Below are 23,064 nucleotides of genomic sequence, written 5' to 3'. Positions count from 1 at the left end.
ATGGATTCTTTTTACCTCTGATTTTTTTTTTTCTCTGAATTAGTAGCCCTTGGCTTAAAGTTTCTTTTTTTTTTTTTTTTTTTTTTGAGATGGAGTCTTGCTGTTGTCACCCAGGCTGGAGTGCAATGGCATGATCTCTGCTCACTGCACCCTCTGCCTCCTGGGTTCAAGTGATTCTCCTGCTTCAGCCTCCCAAGTAGCTGGGACTACAGGTGCCTGCCACCATGCCCAGCTAATTTTTGTATTTTTAGTAGAGATGAGGTTTCACCATGTTGGCCAGGCTGGTCTCAAACTCCCGACCTCATGATCCGCCCACCTCGGCCTCCCATAGTGTTGGGATTACAGGCGTGAGCCACTGCACCTGGCCCTGGCTTGAAGTTTCTAACCATGTTAATAACTGGGAGTAGAATTTATCTCAGTAGTAACTGAGAAAGTATGGGCCCTAGGGCACTAGGGGAAGTTCCTTAATGAGAGGATGAAAATTGTGTGGGTTTAGCTACATTTTAAAATTTTATAAAATATTTGAACTGAACTCTGTCTGGATTTCTCTGGGTCTTATAATAATAGTAACATATGAAATAGGGTCTTAAAATTACATATTTAAGCTTAAATGAAAATGGCCAAATAAAATGCTTAATAATCTGAATAAAGAAGGGTCTTTTTACTTAGAAACTAGCTAACAACCCCTAGTGAGTTGATAAGTTGTTGATTTAGCTTTTCTAACTACTCAATAAATACCAAACTTCTCAGGAAATTACATGTTCAAAGGTTCAGCAGCTTTGAATAACCTTGAACTCTCACCAACCATTCCATTATACTAAATGTTTATTAAACAGCCATTTCCGGGATACTTCTGTGCAGTATCTCTATATTAAGGAATATCATTAAAATCTCTTTAACGCAGTGGCTTACACCTGTAATCCCAGCACTTTGGGAAGCCAAGGCAGGCGGATCACGAAGTCAGGAGATCGAGACCATCCTGGCTAACACGGTGAAACCCCATCTCTACTAAAACACAAAAGTTAGCCAGACATGGTGGCAGGCGCCTGTAGTCCCAGCTACTCGGGAGGCTGAGACAGGAGAATGGCGTGAACCCGGGAGGCAGAGCTTGCAGTGAGCTGAGATTGCACCACTGCACTCCAGCCTGGGCGACAGAGTGAGACTCCATCTCAAAAAAAAAAAAAACAACTCTTTAACATACTCAAAGCAAATTTTTAAAATTTTTACCTTACTTTTATCCTGTCATGTATTTAAAAAACCAAAAAAAAAGATTAAAATCACTTAACTGCTTTTAGGAAAGTGGATAAGCTTGTTACAAAACAGAATTACTAGGTTTTACAAATCTCCAAAACTTTGGGAATTGCTACTCCAACAACCACTATCCACAGCTTATCCCTAGAAAACTATAGTTGAGAGAGTCTTTTTTTTTTCCACTGGCATCTTTTCATTTCTTTGTCTTTTTCGAGACAGCGTCTCGCTCTACCTTCCAGGGTGGAGTGCAGTGGTACGATCACAGCTCACTGTACCCTCAACTTGCCAGACTCAAGCAATCCTCCCACCTCAGCCTCCTGTATAGCTGGGACTACAGACACATGCCACCATGCCCCACTAATTGTACTTATTTCTTTATAGAGATATGGTCTGCCTACATTGCCCAGGCTGATCTCAAACTCTTGGGCTCAAGGAATCCTCTTGCCTCAGCTCCCCAAAGTGCTGGGATTACAGGCATGAGCCACCACACCCAGCTTACTGGCATATTTTCTGGAGAAAGAAAGAGTCTTAATTGTTTAAAAGCCTTTAGCTATGAAGCTATTACTAGTTTTTACATTTGATTCACTGTATGTGAGAAATGTTTTATCAAAGAAAACTGTGGTTTGAATATATTAATTGCTGAAACCCAAGTTTCATAGAACAGGCAACAACTTTAAAACTGGCAATACCTCAGCCCTTTTAATGACTCCACTGTCACCGTTCTCTTTGTGTCAATAAAGATGGCTTTATAAATATAGAGAAGAATGTGATAGTGACTAATTTGAAATGGTGATAATACCTGTTATTGGCAGGGTTAGAATTAAAGGGAGGAATCAAAGGCCTGTCTTCTCAACTCTCTATTCTCTTGTTTGTACATATAGATGAGGACAGAACTGTATTTCCTGTCATCTCAGAAGAATCGCCCCAGCCTCTTTGGAATGCCACTGATTGTTCCTTGTACTGTGCATACCCGGAAGAAAGACCTATATGATGCAGTTTGGATTCAAGTGTCCCGGTTAGCCAGCCCACTCCCACCTCAGGAAGCTAGTAATCATGCCCAGGATTGGTAAGTTCAGGGGATCCATCTAAACCTGTGGTTTCAAAACTCTAGAAAAATAATTTATATGAATTCTGTGTGACTGATAGGACCCAGCCTATGTCAAGTTAATCACTTTGGAAGAACCACTCAGAGAGCATACAATTCAACCATTTGGTTTGTTATTTGGAGTAGGAGAGACTATACAGCTTCCTTTTGCCAAACATTCTAGTGTCTAATAATCCTTCCATTCTCTAATCTTTTGCCTTGATTCGTCCTGCTAATGCTTCAAGTAATATCCTTGTCTTCTGTGTTGCAAAAGTAGAGAGTATGAATTCACCAGGAAATTTGTATAATCTCAGTCCTCTGAAATTCAGAATGAGAGTGATTGCGTACATAAACTCTGAAAAGTCTCATGATCCAAAAAATAATTCTGTTGGATTATTTCCATACTATGTCATTCTTTTTTCTTTTTCCCACACCATGTCATTTTAACATGAAGTAATTTCACAAATCTAGATAAAAATAATGAACATTTTCTGTTTTCTTTCCCTTTTTCCTACCACTGTTCTCTTTGATTAGTAAGTGCATTTACTTTGAATAATTTTTGGGATTGCGATGATGTCTTATTTTTATCTCAATCAAATTATAGATCATTTTCTTTTTCTTTTTTTTTTTTTTTTTACGACAGAGTTTCGCTCTCGTTGCCCAGGCTGGGGTGCAATGGCACGATCGTGGCTCGCTGCAACCTCCACCTCCCGGGTTCAAATGATTCTCCTGCCTCAGCCTCCCGAGTAGCTGGGATTATAGGCATGCACCACCATGCCTGGCTAATTTTGTATTTTTCATAGAGATGGGGTTTCTCCATGTTGGTTAGGCTGGTCTCGAACTCCCAACCTCAGGTGATCTGCCCGCCTCAGTCTCCCAAAGTGCTGAGATTATAGGTGTGAGCCGCCACAGTGGGCCTGTAGATCATTTTCTTGCCATCATGGTACAAATAAGAGTTCTGTTTTATGGGAACTAAAAAAAAGTTCTTTACTTATTTGTTATGATATGGAGTCTTCTGATGATTAGGGTAGGGCTTAGGATAAATCTTTTTTTTTTTTTTTTTTTTTTTTTTGAGGCAGATTCTTAATTTGTCATCCAGGCTGGAGTGCAGTGGTGCAATTTTGGCTCACTGCAAACTCCACCTCCAGGTTCAAGTGATTCTCATGCCTCAGACACCTGAGTAGCTAGGATTATAGGTGCTCACAACCACACTCAGCTAATTTTTGTATTTTTAGTAGAGACAGGGTTTCACCATGTTGGCCAGGCTTATCTCAAACTCCTGGCCTCAAGTGATCCACCTACCTCGGCCTCCCAAAGTGCTGGTATTACAGGTGTGAGCCACCACACCTGGCCAGATTTAATTTAAAGATTTAAATAAATCTTTACTTAAATAAGTTATTTATTTATTTTTATTTTGTATTTCTTTGAGACGGAGTCTCGCTCTGTTACCCAGGCTGGAGTGTAGTGGCACAATCTCAGCGCAATGCAGCCTCCACCTCCTGGGTTCAAGCGATTCTCCTGCCTCATCCTCCTGAGTAGCTGGGATTACAGGTGCCTGCCACCACACCTGGCTAATTTTTTTTTTTTTTTTTTTTTTGAGATGGAGTCTTGCTCTGTTGCCCAGGCTGGAGTGCAGTGGCGCAGCGTGATCTCGGCTCACTGCAAGCTCCACCTCCTAGGTTCATTCTCCTGCCTCAGCCTCCCAAGTAGCTGGGACTACAGGCACCCGCCACCATGCCTGGCTAATTTTTTTCTTTTTTTTTTTTTTTTTTTTTTTTTTTTTTGTATTTTTAGTAGAGACAGGGTTTCACCGTGTTAGCCAGGATGGTCTCGATCTCCTGACCTCATGATCCACCCGCCTCGGCCTCCCAAAGTGCTGGGATTACAGGCATGAACCATCGCACCCAGCCAAAATAAGTTATTTAAATAAATAATTATTTGAAGTATTTAAGATTTAAATAAATCCTAAAGGAAAACTGCAAATAATAGATAAGCAGTTCAGTTGATGAATGTTGTGTTTAGTAAAGATGAAAGTTGGACAAGATTAAATTTGAAGTAAGTAATTGAATTAAAGGGCTTCTAGACTAGGGCTTTTCCTAGGACTTGCTAATCAATTGGATGTGGAGCATAGGGAAAGAGGAATCCAGGCTGCCTTTGTTGTTGTTGTTGATGTTGTTGTTGTTGTTGTTGTTGTTGTTTTTGTTTTTTTTGAGCTGGAGTCTTGCTGTGTCGCCAGGCTGGAATTCAGTGGCACAACCTTGGCTCACTGCACCTCTGCCTTCCAGGTTCAAGCAATTCTTCTGCCTCAGCCTCCCAAGTAGCTGGGAGTACAGGTGCATGCCACCACGCCTGGCTAATTTTTGTATTTTTAGTAGAGACAGGGTTTCATCGTGTTGGCCAGGATGGTCTCGATCTCCTGACCTCATGATCCCACCTCAGCCTCCCAAAGTGGTGGGATTACAGGTGTGAGCCATTGCACCCAGCCCAGACTGGCTTTTTACCCTGAGCAATTGTTTGTGAATTGTGGTACAATTTGATGAAAAAAGGAAAACTGGAGAAGGAGCATGTTTGGGCAAGAAATGACAAGAATCAAGTTAGATTCAAGAAGTCTATTATATATTCAAGTGGGAAATTCACTTGAATGTCCTTTGCTGGTGATATAAATACAGATGTCATCAACAAATAGGTGATATTTAAAGCCCTGAGACCAGATGATTAACATTTAGAGGGTGATAGTTAAATAGAGAAGATTCCCATGATCTCTACATGAACTCTGAACTGAGTTCATAATGCATTCCGACATTTAGAGATTAAAAAGGGAAAAGAAGCGTCAAAAGAGATTGAGGCTGGGTGCAGTGGCTCATACCTATAATCCCAGCACTTTGGGAGGCCAAAGTCGGAGGATCACTTGAGGCCAGGAGTTCAAGACCAACCTGCCCAACATGGCAAAAACCCATCTCTACTACAAATGCAAAAATTAGCCGGGCATGGTGGTACGTGCCTGTAATCCCCAGCTACTTGGGTGGCTGAGGAATGAGAATCGCTTCAACCCTAGAGGTGGAGGTCGCAGTGAGCTGAGATCGCACCCCTGACTCTAGCCTGGCCGACAGAGCAAGATTCTGTCAAAAAAAAAAAAAAAAGAAAAAGAAAAAAGAGAGAGAGAGAGATTGAGAAGGAGCAGCCCGTAATGTAAGAAGAAAACCAGGAGTTAAGTGAAGAAAGTATTTCAAGAAAGGAGTGATAGTCGTTTCAAATGCTACAGAGGACTGGGAATTGCCTGCTGGATTTGATAAAATGGTCTTTGGTGATCTTTGTGAAAGCTATTTTAGTATAGATAAAGGAGTAGAGATTGTAATGGGTTAAAGAGAGAATGGTCCTTCGGACATTAAAAAAGATAGCCAGGCATGGTAGCTCTCACCTGATTCTAGTGGTACTTGGTAAAGTTATGGATGAAATAAGAGTGACCTGGAGTTGATGATTATTATAGTTGGGTAATGAATACATGAGTTTTCATTGTATAGTTCTCGACTTATTGAGTGTTTATGTCAATGAATTTGAAATTTTAGATTAAATGAACAAAGTCCTGGAATTCAGGGTCTATGTAGAAGAGTGACTGTTTTCAGGGACAGTGGATAAAGAGGAAAGTAAGGATTTCAGGGCAGCGATTGGAGGTTTCTCTTGGGTAAAAGAATCATTAAAATATTAAAATAGGGATGTTTGAATAAGTAAGTGACCCAAAAAGATAGGAGGTGGTGGTTGCAAAGTAGGATACTTGGAATTGATATATTGGAGGTAGAAGAGTTTGTATTCACAAAGTCTAGAATATGACATTTAGAGAGGGTTTACATATGGGGTGGAGGAAGTTATTGTTGGAAGAGAGAAGTTACTGTTGTATTAATTGCATTGATGTTGATGTCACCAAGAATAATAACAGGAGAAGTGGTGGAGAAAAAGTACAGTGAACTGGGCGCTGCAATCTTTAGTGAGTAAAGAAAGGATCTACCTTCCAAGGAGGAATAGCAGGTGGCATAATTCAGTAGCACAAGCTACAAAGAAGCTGGAATGTTTTAGAAAAGGAAGGAAGAAGAAATCATGTACAAGTGGCATAGGAGTAAGGAAGAGATCTATTTTACCTCCAGGTTCTGGATTGTATGAGAATAAAAAGTGCAGGGGGTAGGGTGTGGTGACTCACACCCGCAATCCCATCACTTCAGGAAGTTGAGATGGAGGATCACTTGAGCCCAGGAGTTCAAGACCAGCCTGGACAACATGGCAAAATGCTGTCTTTACCAAAAAATGTAAAAATTAGCCTGGTATGGTGGTGCGTGCCTGTAATCCTAGCTACTTGGGAGGCTGAGGTGGGAGGATCACCTGAGCCCAGAAAGGTGGAGGCTACCGTGAGCCATAATCACGCCATTGCACTGCAGCCTGGGTGACAGAGTGATACTCTGTCTCAAAAAACATGGAAAAAGTCTGCAGGGGAAGCAGGATTCTCAAGAAAGCCAGGCTTCATTCAGTTAGAGCAAAAAGGTAAAAGAAATTTTCAGAAGAGAAGTGTTGCTCAGCTTTCTATGAGAGTGCTACTTGATTGTTTTATCCCGTTACCTTTCTTTTGATTCCTCACTTATTGCTGGCCTGATTTGGATATGGTACTAGACAGTACAGGCTATCAATGGTCATTCACTGGACGAGTTATGCAGAAAGATGAGAACTCCTGTGTCAGATGTGATTCTCACTTTTGCCCTTACAATGACTCTTTATCATGGTTTCATTACCTTCAGTAGCCCATGTAATAACCACTATCGGTTGCCAGATGAGCTGTAAAGTATGCCACTCTTATGTTATATTCCTTGCCTTGCTTCCTTCTCCCCTACCTCCAGCTTTATTGAACTATAAGTGACAAGTAGGAATTGTATATACGTCTAAGGTGTACAACTTATGTTTCAATAACATGTATAAATTATTGCATTGCTCCTTGTTAGGGCAAGGATGAGTAAATTTTTTTAAAAGTTGGAAAATTCACGGGGCCATCTTGACATAATCATTGACAGTTAAAAGAAGTTACTCCAAAAAGCTTATAACTCTGAGTAGTTAAGGCAGTACTTAGCATGTACCACATCAGCAATTCTGATTAAAGAAGACTTCTAAATATACAGCTTTCTGCAGTGTGTCAGTGGTCTTGTCATGGAAAGATCTAATTATTTTAGTTTAATGTGAATTAAATCCTCTGATAGAATTAGGGCTGAAGGATAATTGGTATTTGATTTCATGATTAGCTTATCTTATAAAATTGTTGTGGGCCACATGGACTCCCTTGGAGACATCTGGCAGTTGTGTGTCTACCCTTCTGTAAGCCCGGATACAGGATGGGAAGCCAGAGTGTGTTTGGTACAGGGCTGCAGCTAATGGATTAGGGTAAGTAACGTGGAGCTGTCAGCATGCGCATACTGCTGTGGCAAATACCCCTTCCTAGGATTACTTCAAGAGAAGATGAAAAGGAGTTGGACCTCGAACCCAAAATGCTTCTTACACTCTTTTTGTTCTCTTCTGTTTCAGTGATGATAGTATGGGCTATCAATATCCATTCACTCTACGAGTTGTGCAGAAAGATGGGAACACCTGTGCTTGGTGCCCATGGTATAGGTAAAGTGACCTGCAAAAGAATTATTTTAGTAGAATTTCAGCTTTAGATATTATAAAATTTTCATAAGATTTCCAGTTTTGAGAAGTAATTAGTGAACAATGAGAAACTTAAGAATTGTGGCTGGGCACGTGGCTCACGCCTTTGAGAAGCCAAGGTGGGTGGATCACCTGAGTCAGGAGTTTGAGACCAGCCTAACATGGTAAAACCCCGTCTCTACTAAAAATACAGAATTAGCAGGGCGTGGTGGTGCATGCCTGTAATCCCAGCTACTTGGGAGGCTGAGACAGGAGAGTCACTTGAACCCAGGAGGCGGAGGTTGAAGTGAGCCAGGGTCCCACCACTGCACTCCAGCCTGGGCAACAAGAGCGAAACTCCGTCTCAAAAAAGTTTTTCACTTCCTTTTGAGGTCAATAGATAAGTTTTGCTCTTGAGACTTAGCTGATTTTATAAACTCTATAGTCCATACCAAATTCCTAACTTGTGATAAACATTTATTACTCTGTAACTTCTCCTCTCCTTTTTTTTTTTTTTTGTTTGTTTGTTTTTTTGTTTGAGATGGAGTCTCACTCTGTCGCCCAGGCTGGGGTGCAGCGACTCAATCTCAGCTCACTGCAACCTCTGCCTCCTGGGTTCAAGCAATTCTGCCTCAGCCTCCCGAGTAACTGGGACTACAAGCGTGCACCACTGTACCCAGCTAATTTTTGTATTTGTAGTAGAAATGGGGTTTTGCCGTGTTAGGCTGGTCTTGAACTCCTGACCTCAGGTGATCCACTCACCTTGGCCTCCCAAAGTGCCGGGATTATAGGTGTGAGCCACCACGCCAAGCCTCTCCTTAGATATAAATAAGTTTGCCAGTTCTGAGCACAGTAGAACAGTCTTTACTAGACCTTGCTGGAAATCTGTTCTTGGTTTTTAAAGAGTTATGGAGATTGATTGGTCATTGCTGTTACAGCAGTGAAAATGCCTAATGATACTAAAGTCCACCTTTAGAGAACTGCAATAGACTTAGCAAACTGAGTCTAAACTAGGCATTAGCTGGGCATGGTGGCTCACACCTGTAATCGCAGCACTTTAGGAGGCCGAGGCAGGCAGATCATGAGGTCAGGAGATAGAGACCATCCTGGCTAACACGGTGAAACCCCGTCTCTACTAAAAATACAAAAAATTAGCCGAGCGTGGTGGCAGGCGCCTGTAGTCACAGCTACTCAGAAGGCTTAGGCAGGAGAACCCGAGAGGCAGAGCTTGCAGTGAGCCGAGATCATGCCACTGCACACCTGCTCAGGTGACAGAGCGAGGCTCCATCTCAAGAAAAAAATAATAATAATAATAAAGTAGGCATTGGAACCATGACTTAATATTATATCATCCTCCCCTACCCCATCTCCCACCCCACTCCTGCAACTCTAGAAACTTTTTTTTTTTTTTTAATAAACAGAATCTCACTCTATCGCCCAGGCTGGAAGTGCAGTGGTGCGACCTCGACTCACTGTAACCTCCGCCTCTCGGGTTCAAGCAGTTCTCCTGCCTCTGCCTCCTGAGTAGCTGGGATTATAGGTGCCCACCACCATGCCTGGCTAATTTTTGTAGTTTTAGTAGAGACAGGGTTTCACCATGTTCGTCAGGCTGGTCTCGAACTCCTAACCTCAGGTGATCCACCTGCCTCGGCCTCACAAAGTGCTGGGATTACAGGTGTGAGCCACCGTGCCTGGCCTTTGTAAACTTTTATATGCATTTATTTAATCTGCCATTTTACAAACAAGGAGCTAGGTGTTATACCAGATAGATTGTCCTACCTCAGAGCATTAAATAACTGAATTTGGAATTTCTTGAGTGCTGTAGTATCTCAAACAGCCAATTCCCATGTCATTTATTTGCCATAAAGTTCACATCTTCCTGTGATTAACAGATGGTTATCAAGTACTTTGTAAAAATAAAGACTTGAACAGTGAAAAGCATGATTTCCTGAAATGATAATAATTATTAATAAGTATCCTTACATTTATCAGAGTCTGAAGTTAGAAACTCATGACCAATTGTGAGGCCCAAGAGGAAAGCAGAAAAGTAGGAAGGGAGAATATTTTTTATGAAGAAAATTTAGATTCCTTCATAATCATTTCTTCCTCTGTGGATCTTTTCCCCCTTTTTAGATTTTGCCGAGGCTGTAAAATTGATTGTGGGGAAGACAGAGCTTTCATTGGAAATGCCTATATTGCTGTGGATTGGGACCCCACAGCCCTTCACCTTCGCTATCAAACATCCCAGGAAAGGGTAAGTATTTAGGGCCACCATAAAATGGTGGTTTTTATATGGGAAATTTCCCCCAGTTTAACTATTATGCCATTTCTGTTTTAGACAATTTAAAAACAACCAGAAAAACCTTCATTGGGATCCTCTATGGCACCTAATATATTGACATGTTTGCTTGGGTTTTTTCATTTTCCAGCTTCTGGAGTTCATTGTATTGGGGCATTGTCTTTGTCCATTTTGTGTTGCTGTAACAGAGTACATGAGGCTGGTAACTTATAAAGAAGAGAGGTTTATTTAGCTTACTGTTCGGCAGCCTGGGGAGTTCAAGGACGTGGTCCTGGCTTCTGGCAAAGGCTTCTGTGCTGCATCATAACATGGCAGAGAGAATCAAAGGAGAACAGACACAGGCAAGAGGGAGGACCAAACAGGAGGAAGATCCTCGCTTTCTAACAGCCTCCTGTCTTGGAAACTCACTACTGCAAGAATGGCCCCAAGTATTTATCAGAGTTTCACCCCCATGACCCAAACACCTCCTACTAGGCCCCAGCTAACAAGGCCACATCGGGGATCCAATTTCAACATGCATTTTGGTGGAGACAAACTGTATCCAACTATAGCAGGCATTAAATTTCAAAAATATTAATAAGTGAACCTTGAAACAAAACTGTGTCTGGCCATGACATATCAATAAGCATCTCTCTGTTAAATATTATTGAAGTTGCAGCATTTGGTAACCACAGTTACTTAGTTCAAATGTGTCCCAGGGCTATAACTGCTACCTTTAATAGACATAGTGATCAGAAAAGTTAGAGAAAGGACTGAAATGTTTCAATTTTGGGTACCTAAGAGCACATCTCAATGGCCACTGTTCACATTTCACATTCTTCTATTGTTGCTCTCTGACCAGAGCAATTTTTAAATTTTGAAAATGTTCCTTCAGAAATAGTTTTAACTCCGTACATAAAAATGTTTGCCTCAGGCAGTTTTAATCAACCAAATATTATTTGAAGGGTAAAGACATTAAGAATCTGATAGGTAAAAGCAACAGAGTCAAAGGAGTTTCTTAAGTCACATGAGGAATTGTAGTGGTTTTGCATTTTTATGACTCTTGATAGTTGGAAATTTCCTTTACTATTTTTTAAAGCATTCCCTTTGGATAAGTTAGTAACAGTAACTGACTTTTCTGTCTTGTTATGCTATGGAGGACTGGGGAAACTACCAATTCTAGACCTAGTTTCCTATTTAGATCCCAAAATATGCCCCACACACCAAGGCTCCTGGGAGCCCTTTTTAGCCAGAAATAAGTATAATTTGTGGGTGCTTGTCAAATGAAAGATCATTAGGCTAAACCTAAAGAAAGCTGAAGAGAAACTAATGTTCTAGATCATGCTCACTAGCAAGGAGGGAAAATTTTACCAGTTGATAGTTTCATAAATCTTTGTCAGCACAAAATCTTACAGGGCATTATTCTGACAAGACATTACTGTCAATGATGATAAATTGTTTGGCTCTATGAATCTCTTCCCCTTTTTAACAAGTCCAGTGTGCAATCTGAAAAGCTCTTTAGGACATCCTGCTTATAGGAAACGGCCTACGTGACCTGTTAAATGTTACCCTACTTCCACTTTCAGTGATGCACTTAGGATACCATGGAAACGAAGGGCTATTGATGTCTTGCTAGAGAGTGGGGCCATATGACTAATCTGGGCTCCCCTACGTGTAGGGTTTCTGTATGTGCTTAGAAAGTCACATAGACAAAACAGATACCTTGGTTCAAATTGGGATTATTGCCCATATGCTTTATATTTTTTATTCCAGTGATTTCCCTTTTAGGAATTTATCTGAGGGGAGAATACTCTGTAATTACTCCGTAATTTGCAGGCAAATATCATCATAGCATTTTTTAGGAGAGTAAAACTTATTAACAACTTACATTTTTCTCACATTAGAGGAATGGTTAAATAAAGCATGGTGTGTTCATTGGATAAAATATAATGCAGTTGTTGAAAATGATTACCAGGAGTTTTTGCTAACATTTACGGGAACATGCTTATGATATGTGAAAGTTTTTTTAAAAACAAGACATAAAGTTGCATATACTGGAAATAATACCTTCAATATTGAAAAAAATACTATTTAGGAAAAAGGACAGAAGAAAATCTGCCAATATTTTGACAGTGGTTGCCTTTGTATTAAGAATATAAAAGGATTCCCTGCCTTTTTACATTTTTCTCTGCTTTCCAAAATTTCCACATGAATATTATACCTGGTAATCAGAAAAAAAATAGAGGGGCAATCACTCTTATCCTTTACATTTCTCCCGTTTGGACCTCAGATTCCTCAGTAGAAAATTAAACTAGATGCCAGCCTGGGCGATATGACATCACCCTGTCTTTACAAAAAAATGCACAGTTTAGCCAGGTGTGGTGGTGTGCACCTGAAGTCCCAGCTGCTTGGGATGCTGAGGTTGGAGGATTGCTTGAGCCCAAGAGATCAAGGCTGCAGTGAGCTGTGATCTCGCCACTGCACTCCAGCCTGGGTTGCAATAGAGCAAGACCCTGTCTCAGAAAAGCAAAAAACAGGAAGAAAGAAAGAAAATTAAACTAGACAAATTATTAGGCCTCTCTCCTTTTTTAATAGTCTTACAAATATATATAAACTATTACTTCATTTCCCATGTTTTGTGTTAAAGATGAACTTTAAAGCAACTTTGAAAAAGAAGAGGGTGCCTATAAGTAATTTATAGACTGTTTAATAAGTTAAATAGAGTAGAGGATCTAAGCGTAGATCCCAAGAGGTAAAGGGAATCTTTATCACTTTGGGAAATTTTACTGATAAATAGAAATTATTGTCAGTGCAGTCCATAAATATGTTTTTTATCAGCCTTCTTTCCTCCCTGTCTTCATCTAGCACTATAGCCTGTGTTCCACAGAAAATATAGTCAATAAAATCAACATTCTTTACTAGCTTACTCTAATTTGTGGTTGGCTATCAAGTATTCCTGGTAGAGGTAATAGAGATAGTATTTAACTGGCTATGAGAAAAGAAACACTATCATATATGATACACCCCTTTTTCTACTCATTCCAACAACTATGATACAACGTGTTTCCTTTTGAAGCACGTCAGTTTTTTCCTTGAGTGACCAGTTCACAAGATGATGACAGTTAATATCTTGTTACTACAGAATTTGTACTCAAAAAAGAAGTCTATAACCCAAATCCAAACCAGATTTCCTTTTCTAAAAAAAGAATTTTCCTCTAAGTTCCCCTTTTTAAATGAGCTCTTTAGCCTGGTTAGTTATGCAGTGCTAGAACCTTAGCTGCATGATCAAACCCAACCTTGCTAGTTTATAGCAGCATTTGACAGCCTCGTGACTCAACCATCCTCTCATGTAGGGAAAAAGTCTCACCTGAAAACCCGTTCTAAACTGAATGTCTTGAGCTGTGCCAATTTGTATTCCAGGCAGCCTAATGTTCCCATCATGAGTTTCAGGAAGGGAAATTCATGGAGGAAGTTGCCTCAGGAGAACCTGTTCACCTCTGGAAGGGAGGAGCAATAAATAGGGTGGGTGATGGACATATGTGACCTTTGCCACCGAGAGGCAGTCAGTGTGGGCCTTGTAGTCTGGGCTCTGCTTTGGGACACAAATATATACTGTGTGAAGTCTATTGGTAGCATCTATAACCCTGATGCTTCACCCACCTTCCCATACATAAGAGGGACAAACAGAAGGATCCCAGCTCTGTGGTTCTTGATTGTTTGTCAGGTAGCAGCCAGGAATGGAGAGGGAAAAATTCTTTTTTTTCTGTTGCACTCTAGATCCTTCCTTCTCTCCTTCTTCTTCATTCCACACCACCCCCGACATACATCCCTGCACCCCACCCACTCTTTGCTCTCTCTCCTTTCTTATACTTAACTCCTTCTTGCTCCACAGCCTAACATGCTGATTAACAGGACCCCAAAGGTTTGGGTGGGTATTAGGGGCCTTCTCAACAAAAGCAGCACACTCTAGAGCTTGCTCTTCCTTTTGTTGCCATCTCAGATAAAAAGGCCCCATGAGGGAGGAGACAGATAATTATAGACTTGGTATTCTGATAATTCTTACATGGGATCAGATGCAAATGAGTTGTACCCTGTGGGGTTTCAGGCTCTGCTGTGTTGTCTTCTCATGGTGAGCTTTTCTGTGCCCTTATCTCATCCAGATCTGGCTTCTGCGTTTCATGTTATTTCTCCTAGCCTCTGTAAAGTCTGCAGCACACTAATAATGCTCTGGCTTTCTGATTAAAAATAAATGGCTTTCTATCAGCACTCCTGGCTTGAGGGCCAGCTCACATGTAATCCCTTATAGGATTCCAAAGTTGTTAAATAAATGCAGTTATTTTTGTTTTTGTCATTTTGAAGCATTCAAAAATCTTTCAAGAAAAGCTATGGTCATATAAATGTAAATTTTATCCAGAATGTTACTGATGTAACATTTGTGAATAAATGTGTACGTGCTGTATTTGCTTAGACTCTAGTTTGGGTTGTGTTTTCTTTGCCCTTATTTTTGAGACAGGGTCTCTCTCTGTCATCTGGGCTGGAGTGCAGTGGTGTAATCACAGCTTACTGCAACCTCTACCTCCCAGGCTCAAGCAGTCCTGCTGAGTATCTGGGACTACAGACATGTGCCACAACGCCCGGCTAATTTTTAGATTTTTCTTTTACAGAGACAGGGTCTCACTCTGTTGGCCAGGCTGGTTTCGGACTCCTGGATTCAAGCAATTCCCCCACCTTGGCCTCCTAAAGTGCTGGGATTACAGGCATGAGCCACCATACCCAGCCAGTTGTATTTTCTTTTTCCTTATATAGAGTAAAATAAGGGTAAGTGACGGAGAGGTTGATGCATAGCTAGATCACCACTTTAAATGCCTTCCCACACACCCCTTTCCTCCTGTTCCCTCTACCTGCAGGTTGTCGATGAGCATGAGAGTGTGGAGCAGAGTCGGCGAGCACAAGCCGAGCCCATCAACCTGGACAGCTGTCTCCGTGCTTTCACCAGTGAGGAAGAGCTAGGGGAAAATGAGATGTACTACTGTTCCAAGTGTAAGACCCACTGCTTAGCAACAAAGAAGCTGGATCTCTGGAGGCTTCCACCCATCCTGGTATGTTACAGTCCTACCTCTGAGAGAGCAGGAATCTAGCATGAAAGAAAGAAGACATGAACAAACATGAGGTTTTGTTATTTCTGAGAATAAGACCCTTCCTGCAGCAGTGTTTAAAACACTTTCTGTACAAGGTTTTTATGTTGAGTACAGAGATGAATCTTTCACAAATATTTGGTAGTTCCTTTTCCTAAAGAGCTTATAACCTAGAAGAAGAGATCAGTCAGGTACACCAGTAACTGCAATTCAGTGCGATGTGAGAACTGCCACAAGGGGTAAAACATGGTGAATTTGAACTTCAGGAGAGGGTGAACTTCTGGCTCTGTGGAGAGAGGAAGCTTCGGCTGGCCCTTTGTGGACTCTAGAAGAGCAACTGAGCCCAGAGGCAACACCCACTGCGCTGTCACATGGCTGTGGCACACTGCTGAGTTGAGTGTGTGTGCACAAGCGTACCAGTGCACTGGGGCCTGTGTGGAGACCTTTATGAAACCATATTTTTGAAGTCTTTAAAAAATTATGAAGAGTAAATGTTCTGTTATATATTCTCAAACATTCACATGTATTTGACTTGTTTTTTCCATGTAAATTTTGTATCTTCAGAACCCTTTAATGCAGATGTTTTCTACCTTTACTTCTCCAGATTATTCATCTTAAGCGATTTCAATTTGTAAATGGTCGGTGGATAAAATCACAGAAAATTGTCAAATTTCCTCGGGAAAGTTTTGATCCAAGTGCTTTTTTGGTACCAAGAGACCCGGCTCTCTGTCGGCATAAACCACTCACACCCCAGGGGGATGAACTTTCTGAGCCCCGGGTTCTGGCAAGAGAGGTGAAGAAAGTGGATGCGCAGAGTTCGGCTGGGGAAGAGGACGTGCTCCTGAGCAAAAGCCCATCCTCACTCAGCGCTAACATCATCAGCAGCCCGAAAGGTGAGGCCTGGGGCCTTATGCAGGTGCTTTCTTGGGACTCCTGTAGCTCCGTATGTTTCTCTGTCTTTTGTTTCAGAACATCAGGTTGGTTGGTGAAAGGAACCTATCTGGAATCAGACCTATCTGTATTTGAGCTGTGTAACTTTTAGCAACAGATTCAGCCTCCCCGAATCTGTTTTCTCATCTGTAAAACGGAGATAATAACAGGTTTACAGAGTTGAGAGTTTGACACATGGAGAGTAAAGCACTTCACACAGTGCCTGATATATGGTAAACAGGAATGATAGCTGCTGTCTTGTCCCCTTATAGCAAAAGTTCTGAGTTTCCCCATCTTTCAAGGGGTCTGGAGGATCAAAACTCTTTATTTTTATTTTTTTTATTTTTCATTTTTTTGAGACAGGGTCTCACTCTGTCACCCAGGCTGGAGGGCAGTGGTGCAACACAGATCACAGATCACTGCAGCCTCGAACTCCTGGGGTCAATCGATCCTCCCACCTCAGCCTCCTGAGTAGCTGGGACCACAGGCACACACCACTGCACCTGGCTAATTTTTGTACTTTTTGTAGAGATGGGGCTCTACATGTTTCCCGGGCTGGGCTTGAACTCCTGCGCCCAAGGGATCCTCCTCCTTTGGCCTCCTAAAGTGCTGGGATGACAGGTGTGAGCCACTGCACCTGGCCCAAAACTATTTTCATAAAAATACTAAAACAATATGTACCTTTTCACTTTCATTCTCTCACAAGTGTACAATGTGAGAGACAAGATGACATGGAATAATAGTGTCACTTTGACAGTGAATTCTGTGCTAATGTATTGTACTTTCTCGTTCCTGTTTTAATTTCTAATATGGGAAATATTGATAGATAAAATTCACATAAAATTCTAAGGGTTCTCATTAATTTTTAAAGGTATAAAAGAGAATTGGGTAAGAGGCTATGACCAAAAAGTTTAAAGCCTTACAGGATTTTTGTGAGACATAGAGGTAACAATGGACAGCAGGAAATTCCCAGTACCATGCCTAACAATAGGAAGTACTCAGTACATGGTGGTCACATTTTTTGTCTAATTTTACAAAGGAGAGGAATCTGTGTTTGGAAAACTCCTTACTCTAATAGTTAGATTTTTTTCAACTGAATCTGACATAAATCATCTTTCTGCTATTTTCTGAGTCCCTATAATGTACTTTACATTTTCAGGACATTGTTGCTTATAGGGACTTGGCATTGAAGAAGACAAAAATGTAACTTACTGGCTACATAATAGGAACTAAAGAGCAGCCAGTCACGACTCCCCTGTCTTTACCTTTGTGTGTACAGTTGTGAAGCTAACCTCAGAGTTAGCATTTGGGGCCGGCTTACCTTGTGGCATTTGGATTTGTGAATCTTTTCTTCTGTCCTGTTCATAGGTTCTCCTTCTTCATCAAGAAAAAGTGGAGCCAGCTGTCCCTCCAGCAAAAACAGCAGCCCTAGTAGCAGCCCACGGACTTTGGGGAGGAGCAAAGGGAGGCTCCGGCTGCCCCAGATTGGCAGCAAAAATAAACTGTCAAGTAGTAAGGAGAACTTGGATGCCAGCAGAGATAATGGGGCTGGGCAGATCTGTGAGCTGGCTGACGCCTTGAGCCGAGGGCATATGCTGGGGGGCAGCCAGCCAGAGCTGGTCACTCCTCAGGACCACGAGGTAGCTTTGGCCAATGGATTCCTTTATGAGCATGAAGCATGTGGCAATGGCTACAGCAATGGTCAGCTTGGAAACCACAGTGAAGAAGACAGCACTGATGACCAAAGAGAAGACACTCGTATTAAGCCTATTTATAATCTATATGCAATTTCGGTAAGTGGTTTATTATATGGTTTTCAGAGAGTGGTCTGTGTTTTGTTCAGTTGTCTTCATGTATTCATCAGCAAGTATTTTTTCAGGTCCTGCTTATTTCCTAGCATTGAGCTTGGTGATAGACGAAGTTAACATAGAAATCTTGGCCTGTCCAGGTGTGGTGGCTCACACCTGTAATCCCAGCACTTTAGAAGGCTCAGGCAGGAGGATAGCTTGAGCCCAGAAGTTAGAGACCAGCCTGGGTTCCATCTCTTCAAATAATTTTTGAATGGAGCTACGTATGGTAGCATGTGCCTGTGGTCCCAGCTACTTGGAAGGCTGAGGCAGAAGGATCACCTGAGCCCAGGAGGTCAAGTCTTTAGACAGTTGTGATCACTCGACTGCACCCCAGCCTGGGTGATAAAGCAAGTCCCTGTCTCAATAATAATAATAATAATATAGTAATTACAATTATAAAATGATTGTTTATCCACACAAGACTTGGAGCTTATGACTTTTGAATTTTGCTTTTTGCTTATTTTCGTTTTAGGAAAAGAGAGTTCTAAAATATTTTTTCACCTACTGATCATTTACATGATCAGTGTTCTCCTACTCAGATCCTAGCGCTATACCCTGGCCATAGTACGATTAACTACTAACATACCTCCACTCTCTTATCTCTTACAGTGCCATTCAGGAATTCTGGGTGGGGGCCATTACGTCACTTATGCCAAAAACCCAAACTGCAAGTGGTACTGTTACAACGACAGCAGCTGTAAGGTAAACATTCTCAAACTTTGAATGAAAGTTAGAAACAGGGCCGGGCGCGGTGGCTCAAGCCTGTAATCCCAGCACTTTGGGAGGCCGAGACGGGCGGATCACAAGGTCAGGAGATCGAGACCATCCTGGCTAACACGGTGAAACTCCGTCTCTACTAAAAAAATACAAAAATCTAGCCGGGTGAGGTGGCGGGCGCCAGTAGTCCCAGCTACTCCGGAGGCTGAGGCAGGAGAATGGCGTAAACCCGGGAGGTGGAGCTTGCAGTGAGCTGAGATCCGGCCACTGCACTCCAGCCTGGGCAACAGAGTGAGACTCCGTCTCAAAAAAAAAAAAAAAGTTAGAAACAGAATATCAACAGAACTGGGGAACATTTGTTGAAATAATGGATTATCTCTTGAATAGGAAATAGATATTTCTGTTAGAATCAATATATAGATGCTGTCAGTATTAAAGGAACAAAAGTGATATGCAGAGTAGGGAATGAAAACATGAGTAGTGAGGAAAAACGAAGAGTTAGTTGACTGGGCGCAGTGGCTCATGCCTGTAATCCCAGCACTTTGGGAGGCTGAGACAGGCTGAGGAGGTAGATCACTTGATGTCAGGAGTTGGAGACCAGACTGGCCAACACAGTGAAACCCCGTCTCTACTGAAAACACAAAAATTAGTCAGGCGTGTTGGTGCATGCCTGTAATCCCAGCTACTCGGGAGGCTGAGGCAGGAGAATGGCTTGAACTTGGGAGGTGGAGGTTGCAGTGAGCCAAGATTGTGCCACTGCACTCCAGCCTGGGCAACAGAGAGAGACTCTGTCTCAAAAAAAAAAAAAAAAAAGGGAGTTAGTTAATGCAAAAAGCTCCTATCTTCTAGACTGTTAGAATTTGATGGGGTTGGGCCAGGCGCGGTGGCTCACGCCTGTAATCCCAGCACTTTGGGAGGCAGAGGTGGGCGGATCATGAGGTCAGGAGACTGGGACCATCCTGGCTAATATGGTGAAACCCTGTCTCTACTAAAAATAGAAAAAAAATTAGCTGGGCGTGGTGGCACGCGCCTGTAGTCCCAGCTACTCGGGAGGCTGAGGCAGGAGAATCACTTGAACCCAGGAGGCAGAGGTTACAGTGGGCTGAGATCACGCCACTACACACCAGCCTGGTGACAGAGCAAGACTCCGTCTCAAAATAAATAAATAAATAGAATTTGATGGGATTTTAGGTCATTCTTTTTTGGCTTGTCTGTGGTCAAAATATTTTCCCCAAAGCAAACATTGGAAATAATGGGGCTCATTTTAAAGGGGCAGGTGTGAGACAGCCAAACTAGTGAGCTTATTGGAAGCCATCAGGTTTAGTAATTGCAGAGGGTTGGTCTTCCCTTTCCTGGCAAGGATTTAGAGCCATAATAGTGATGGCTTTTTGTTAAAGGTTTTTCTTGCCCTTTCAGGAACTTCACCCTGATGAAATTGACACCGACTCTGCCTACATTCTTTTCTATGAGCAGCAGGGGATAGACTATGCACAATTTCTGCCAAAGATTGATGGCAAAAAGATGGCAGACACAAGCAGTATGGATGAAGACTTTGAGTCTGATTACAAAAAGTACTGTGTGTTACAGTAAAGCTACCACTCTGGCTGCTAGACAGCTTGGTAGTGAGGGAGATGACTCCTTGTAGCTGACATTTGGCAAAAGTGTCTCTGAAAGGCAAGCTAAATGTAGTTATTTTATCCTGTGACCCTGAAGCACAAAATAAAAATTCTAATTAAAATAGTTAACTTTAAGAGTAGTAATAATTTTATTTTGAAGTCTCATACAAGCTCTCCGATAGAGAACTTTCAGGCAGATCCCACCATTAGCCTGTAAACAAAAGGTTTGGCACCAGCCACCTGGGACCAAATAAGAATTCAATTTGTGCTTGTCCAGATATGAACAAATATGTAATGAGTATAGAGTTTACCAATAATCGTAACAAATATTAAAGATTTCCTTGGAGTCAAAGTAAAAAACAAAAAATTATGATGTTGTCTAGGGACGACATGATATGCTACCTCCTTTTTCCTGAAGTTTTATTCCATTATATTGACAAGATGGAGAAAGCAAGATCATGAAGGTGTGCAAATGATTCTTATGGCATGGACGAGGATTCTTCCATTTATTTTTAAAACTGTTTCGCTACCCTTTCTTTGTCTTTCTTGCTTTTTGTTTTTGTTGTTGTGTTTATGTTTGAGACACAACCAGTCATTGGTAGCTGGGGCATATAGTGGTCAGTCTGAAAGGGAGGCTCTCTTAAGAGCTATGTGCCTTCCACTCAGAGACCCAGTAGAAGACCCAGTAGAAAGAAAAAGCATCCTGGGAAATCCAGCTACCATGGCCCTCCCAGCAGAGGCATCTTACATTTAGGATACTTCAAGTATCCTCAGAAATGTATTCTGCATCCCCGGCCCTGCCCATGCTGAGGGAAGAGGGGCAGTTGCCAATATTTGCACCATCTTCACATGCACATGTTGCAACAAGAGCTTCTGGGAAGGTAAGCAGCATTGGAGCTAGATCGCGTTTCACAATTAGTGGTTGTTCTTTTCCGTGTTTGCTTTGCACTTTAAAAAAGAGAGAACACATGCAGATGAACTTGCTTGTGTGTATTTGATGGCTTTAAGGGCTATAAATTACAAACAAAACACATCCAAGACATTAGGAGTTCATAAGTATATTTAATGAAATTGGTGGTTTTAGGAAGTCAACTTTAGTTTTGTTTTGTTTGCATGTCCAGTAATTTTTTTATTTTGATATTTGTCTTTTTTTTTAAATTTTACAGTAGTCATTGAAAGTTATGTTTCTTTGCTTACTTCATTTTTCCCTCCAATTATTCAAGACTGGAACAAAAGTATAAATATTATTTATTTCAGGTAGCATTTTTTTCATGTAGTTTTTTAATATATACTTGAAGGAAATGTTTCACCTTATTTTTGGTCTTTGTTTATTCATTTAGATCCTGCAAGTTGATTCTCATTAATTGTCAGATTCCACTACCCTTTCTTCCTCATAGGTAGTAATTACCAATGTAACTAAGCATTTGTGTTCTGATATCTGAGGCCAGTAACTATTAATATCTAGTTCTCAAAGCATTTGGAAAGGTTATCTTAAATGGCTACCTAAAGTGAAATCCTTTTCAGAGAAAATATAATTGCAAGTAGGTAGGAGTGGCCTCAATTGTCTAATGTAATAAAGTCAGACAAAATGCATACTTTATAGTTTCAAGATTTTCAGTATATAAAATCTGTCCATTCCTACCTGGACATATCCCATTAAAAAGTGGAAGATTTTAAATAATTTCTTCACAGATGTTTTATTTAAGCAGGTAGCACAATCTACTAATGTTGTTTGATCTGTGTTTGTTATACTGGTTGTAATTAATTTTTTTAATTCATGAACTAGCAGAAAATTTATTAAATTAACTATTAACTACATTCACCTTGTAAATTACTGTATAAAACTTGTTGACAATGCACTGACATTAGAAAGATGTTAATGTACATAAATAGAGTGTAAATAAAATAGTGTTGATGTACTGAAACATGAACTGTATAAAAAGTATTGGTAATTGTATATGGGGTGTACCTGTTTATCTGTAACTATTATCCAAACAAATTAAATACTGTGGATGCCTCTATGCGTTGTTTTTCCTCATACGAGTAAACCCAGAAAGTCAAATTCTTCAGCCTCCCTCTCTGTGATCCTGTTTTAATTCTGCTACTTGAATAATTTCTTTTTAACTTACAGAGGGGATACTTCATCTCTGAGGCTGGAAACTCTGTAGGGCAGGATTCCCCACCTTCCAGGCTGCAGACCAGTACTGTCCATGGCCTGTTAGGAACCGGGCTGCACAGCAGGAGGTGAGCGGTGTGCTGTATTTAGAGCCGCTCCGCCTCGCTCCCATTACCCCTGAGCTCTGCCTCCTGTTAGATCAGCAGCGGCATGCGATTCTCACAGGAGGACGAACCCTATTGTGAACTGTGCGTGCTACAAGCTAGGTTGTGCACTCCTCATGAGAATCTAATGCCTGATGATCTGAGGTGGAGCAGTTTTATCCTGAAACCATTCCCCCCGTCCCCCCAGTCCGTGGAAAAATTGTCTTCCACGACACCAGTCCCTGGTGCCAAAAAGGTTGGCAACCACTGATGTAGAGGGTAGAAC

General features: G+C 41.4%; 1 protein-coding gene across 4 annotated transcripts in view; it reads left to right on the top strand.

Annotated features, from left to right (window-relative positions):
* USP32 (ubiquitin specific peptidase 32) overlaps positions 1-22,540 on the top strand; it is a 219,310-nt gene extending 196,770 nt beyond the window's left edge. For all 4 annotated transcript variants that reach the window (XM_008011187.3, XM_037993075.2, XM_037993074.2 and 1 more), the window contains 8 exons: positions 2,133-2,317; positions 7,892-7,978; positions 10,127-10,247; positions 15,179-15,370; positions 16,011-16,299; positions 17,705-18,129; positions 18,796-18,888; positions 20,320-22,540. In XM_008011187.3, coding sequence (XP_008009378.2) covers positions 2,133-2,317; positions 7,892-7,978; positions 10,127-10,247; positions 15,179-15,370; positions 16,011-16,299; positions 17,705-18,129; positions 18,796-18,888; positions 20,320-20,493 — 1,566 coding nt within the window. In that variant the 3' untranslated portion in view covers positions 20,494-22,540. The remainder of the gene's footprint in view (positions 1-2,132; positions 2,318-7,891; positions 7,979-10,126; positions 10,248-15,178; positions 15,371-16,010; positions 16,300-17,704; positions 18,130-18,795; positions 18,889-20,319) is intronic.
* Positions 22,541-23,064: the final 524 nt, after the last annotated feature.

This window comes from Chlorocebus sabaeus, chromosome 16, assembly GCF_047675955.1.
Source record: "Chlorocebus sabaeus isolate Y175 chromosome 16, mChlSab1.0.hap1, whole genome shotgun sequence".
Taxonomy (NCBI): Eukaryota; Metazoa; Chordata; class Mammalia; order Primates; family Cercopithecidae; genus Chlorocebus; species Chlorocebus sabaeus.
Note: the sequence above shows the minus strand (reverse complement) of the source record. Positions and strands in the feature narration are given on the sequence as shown.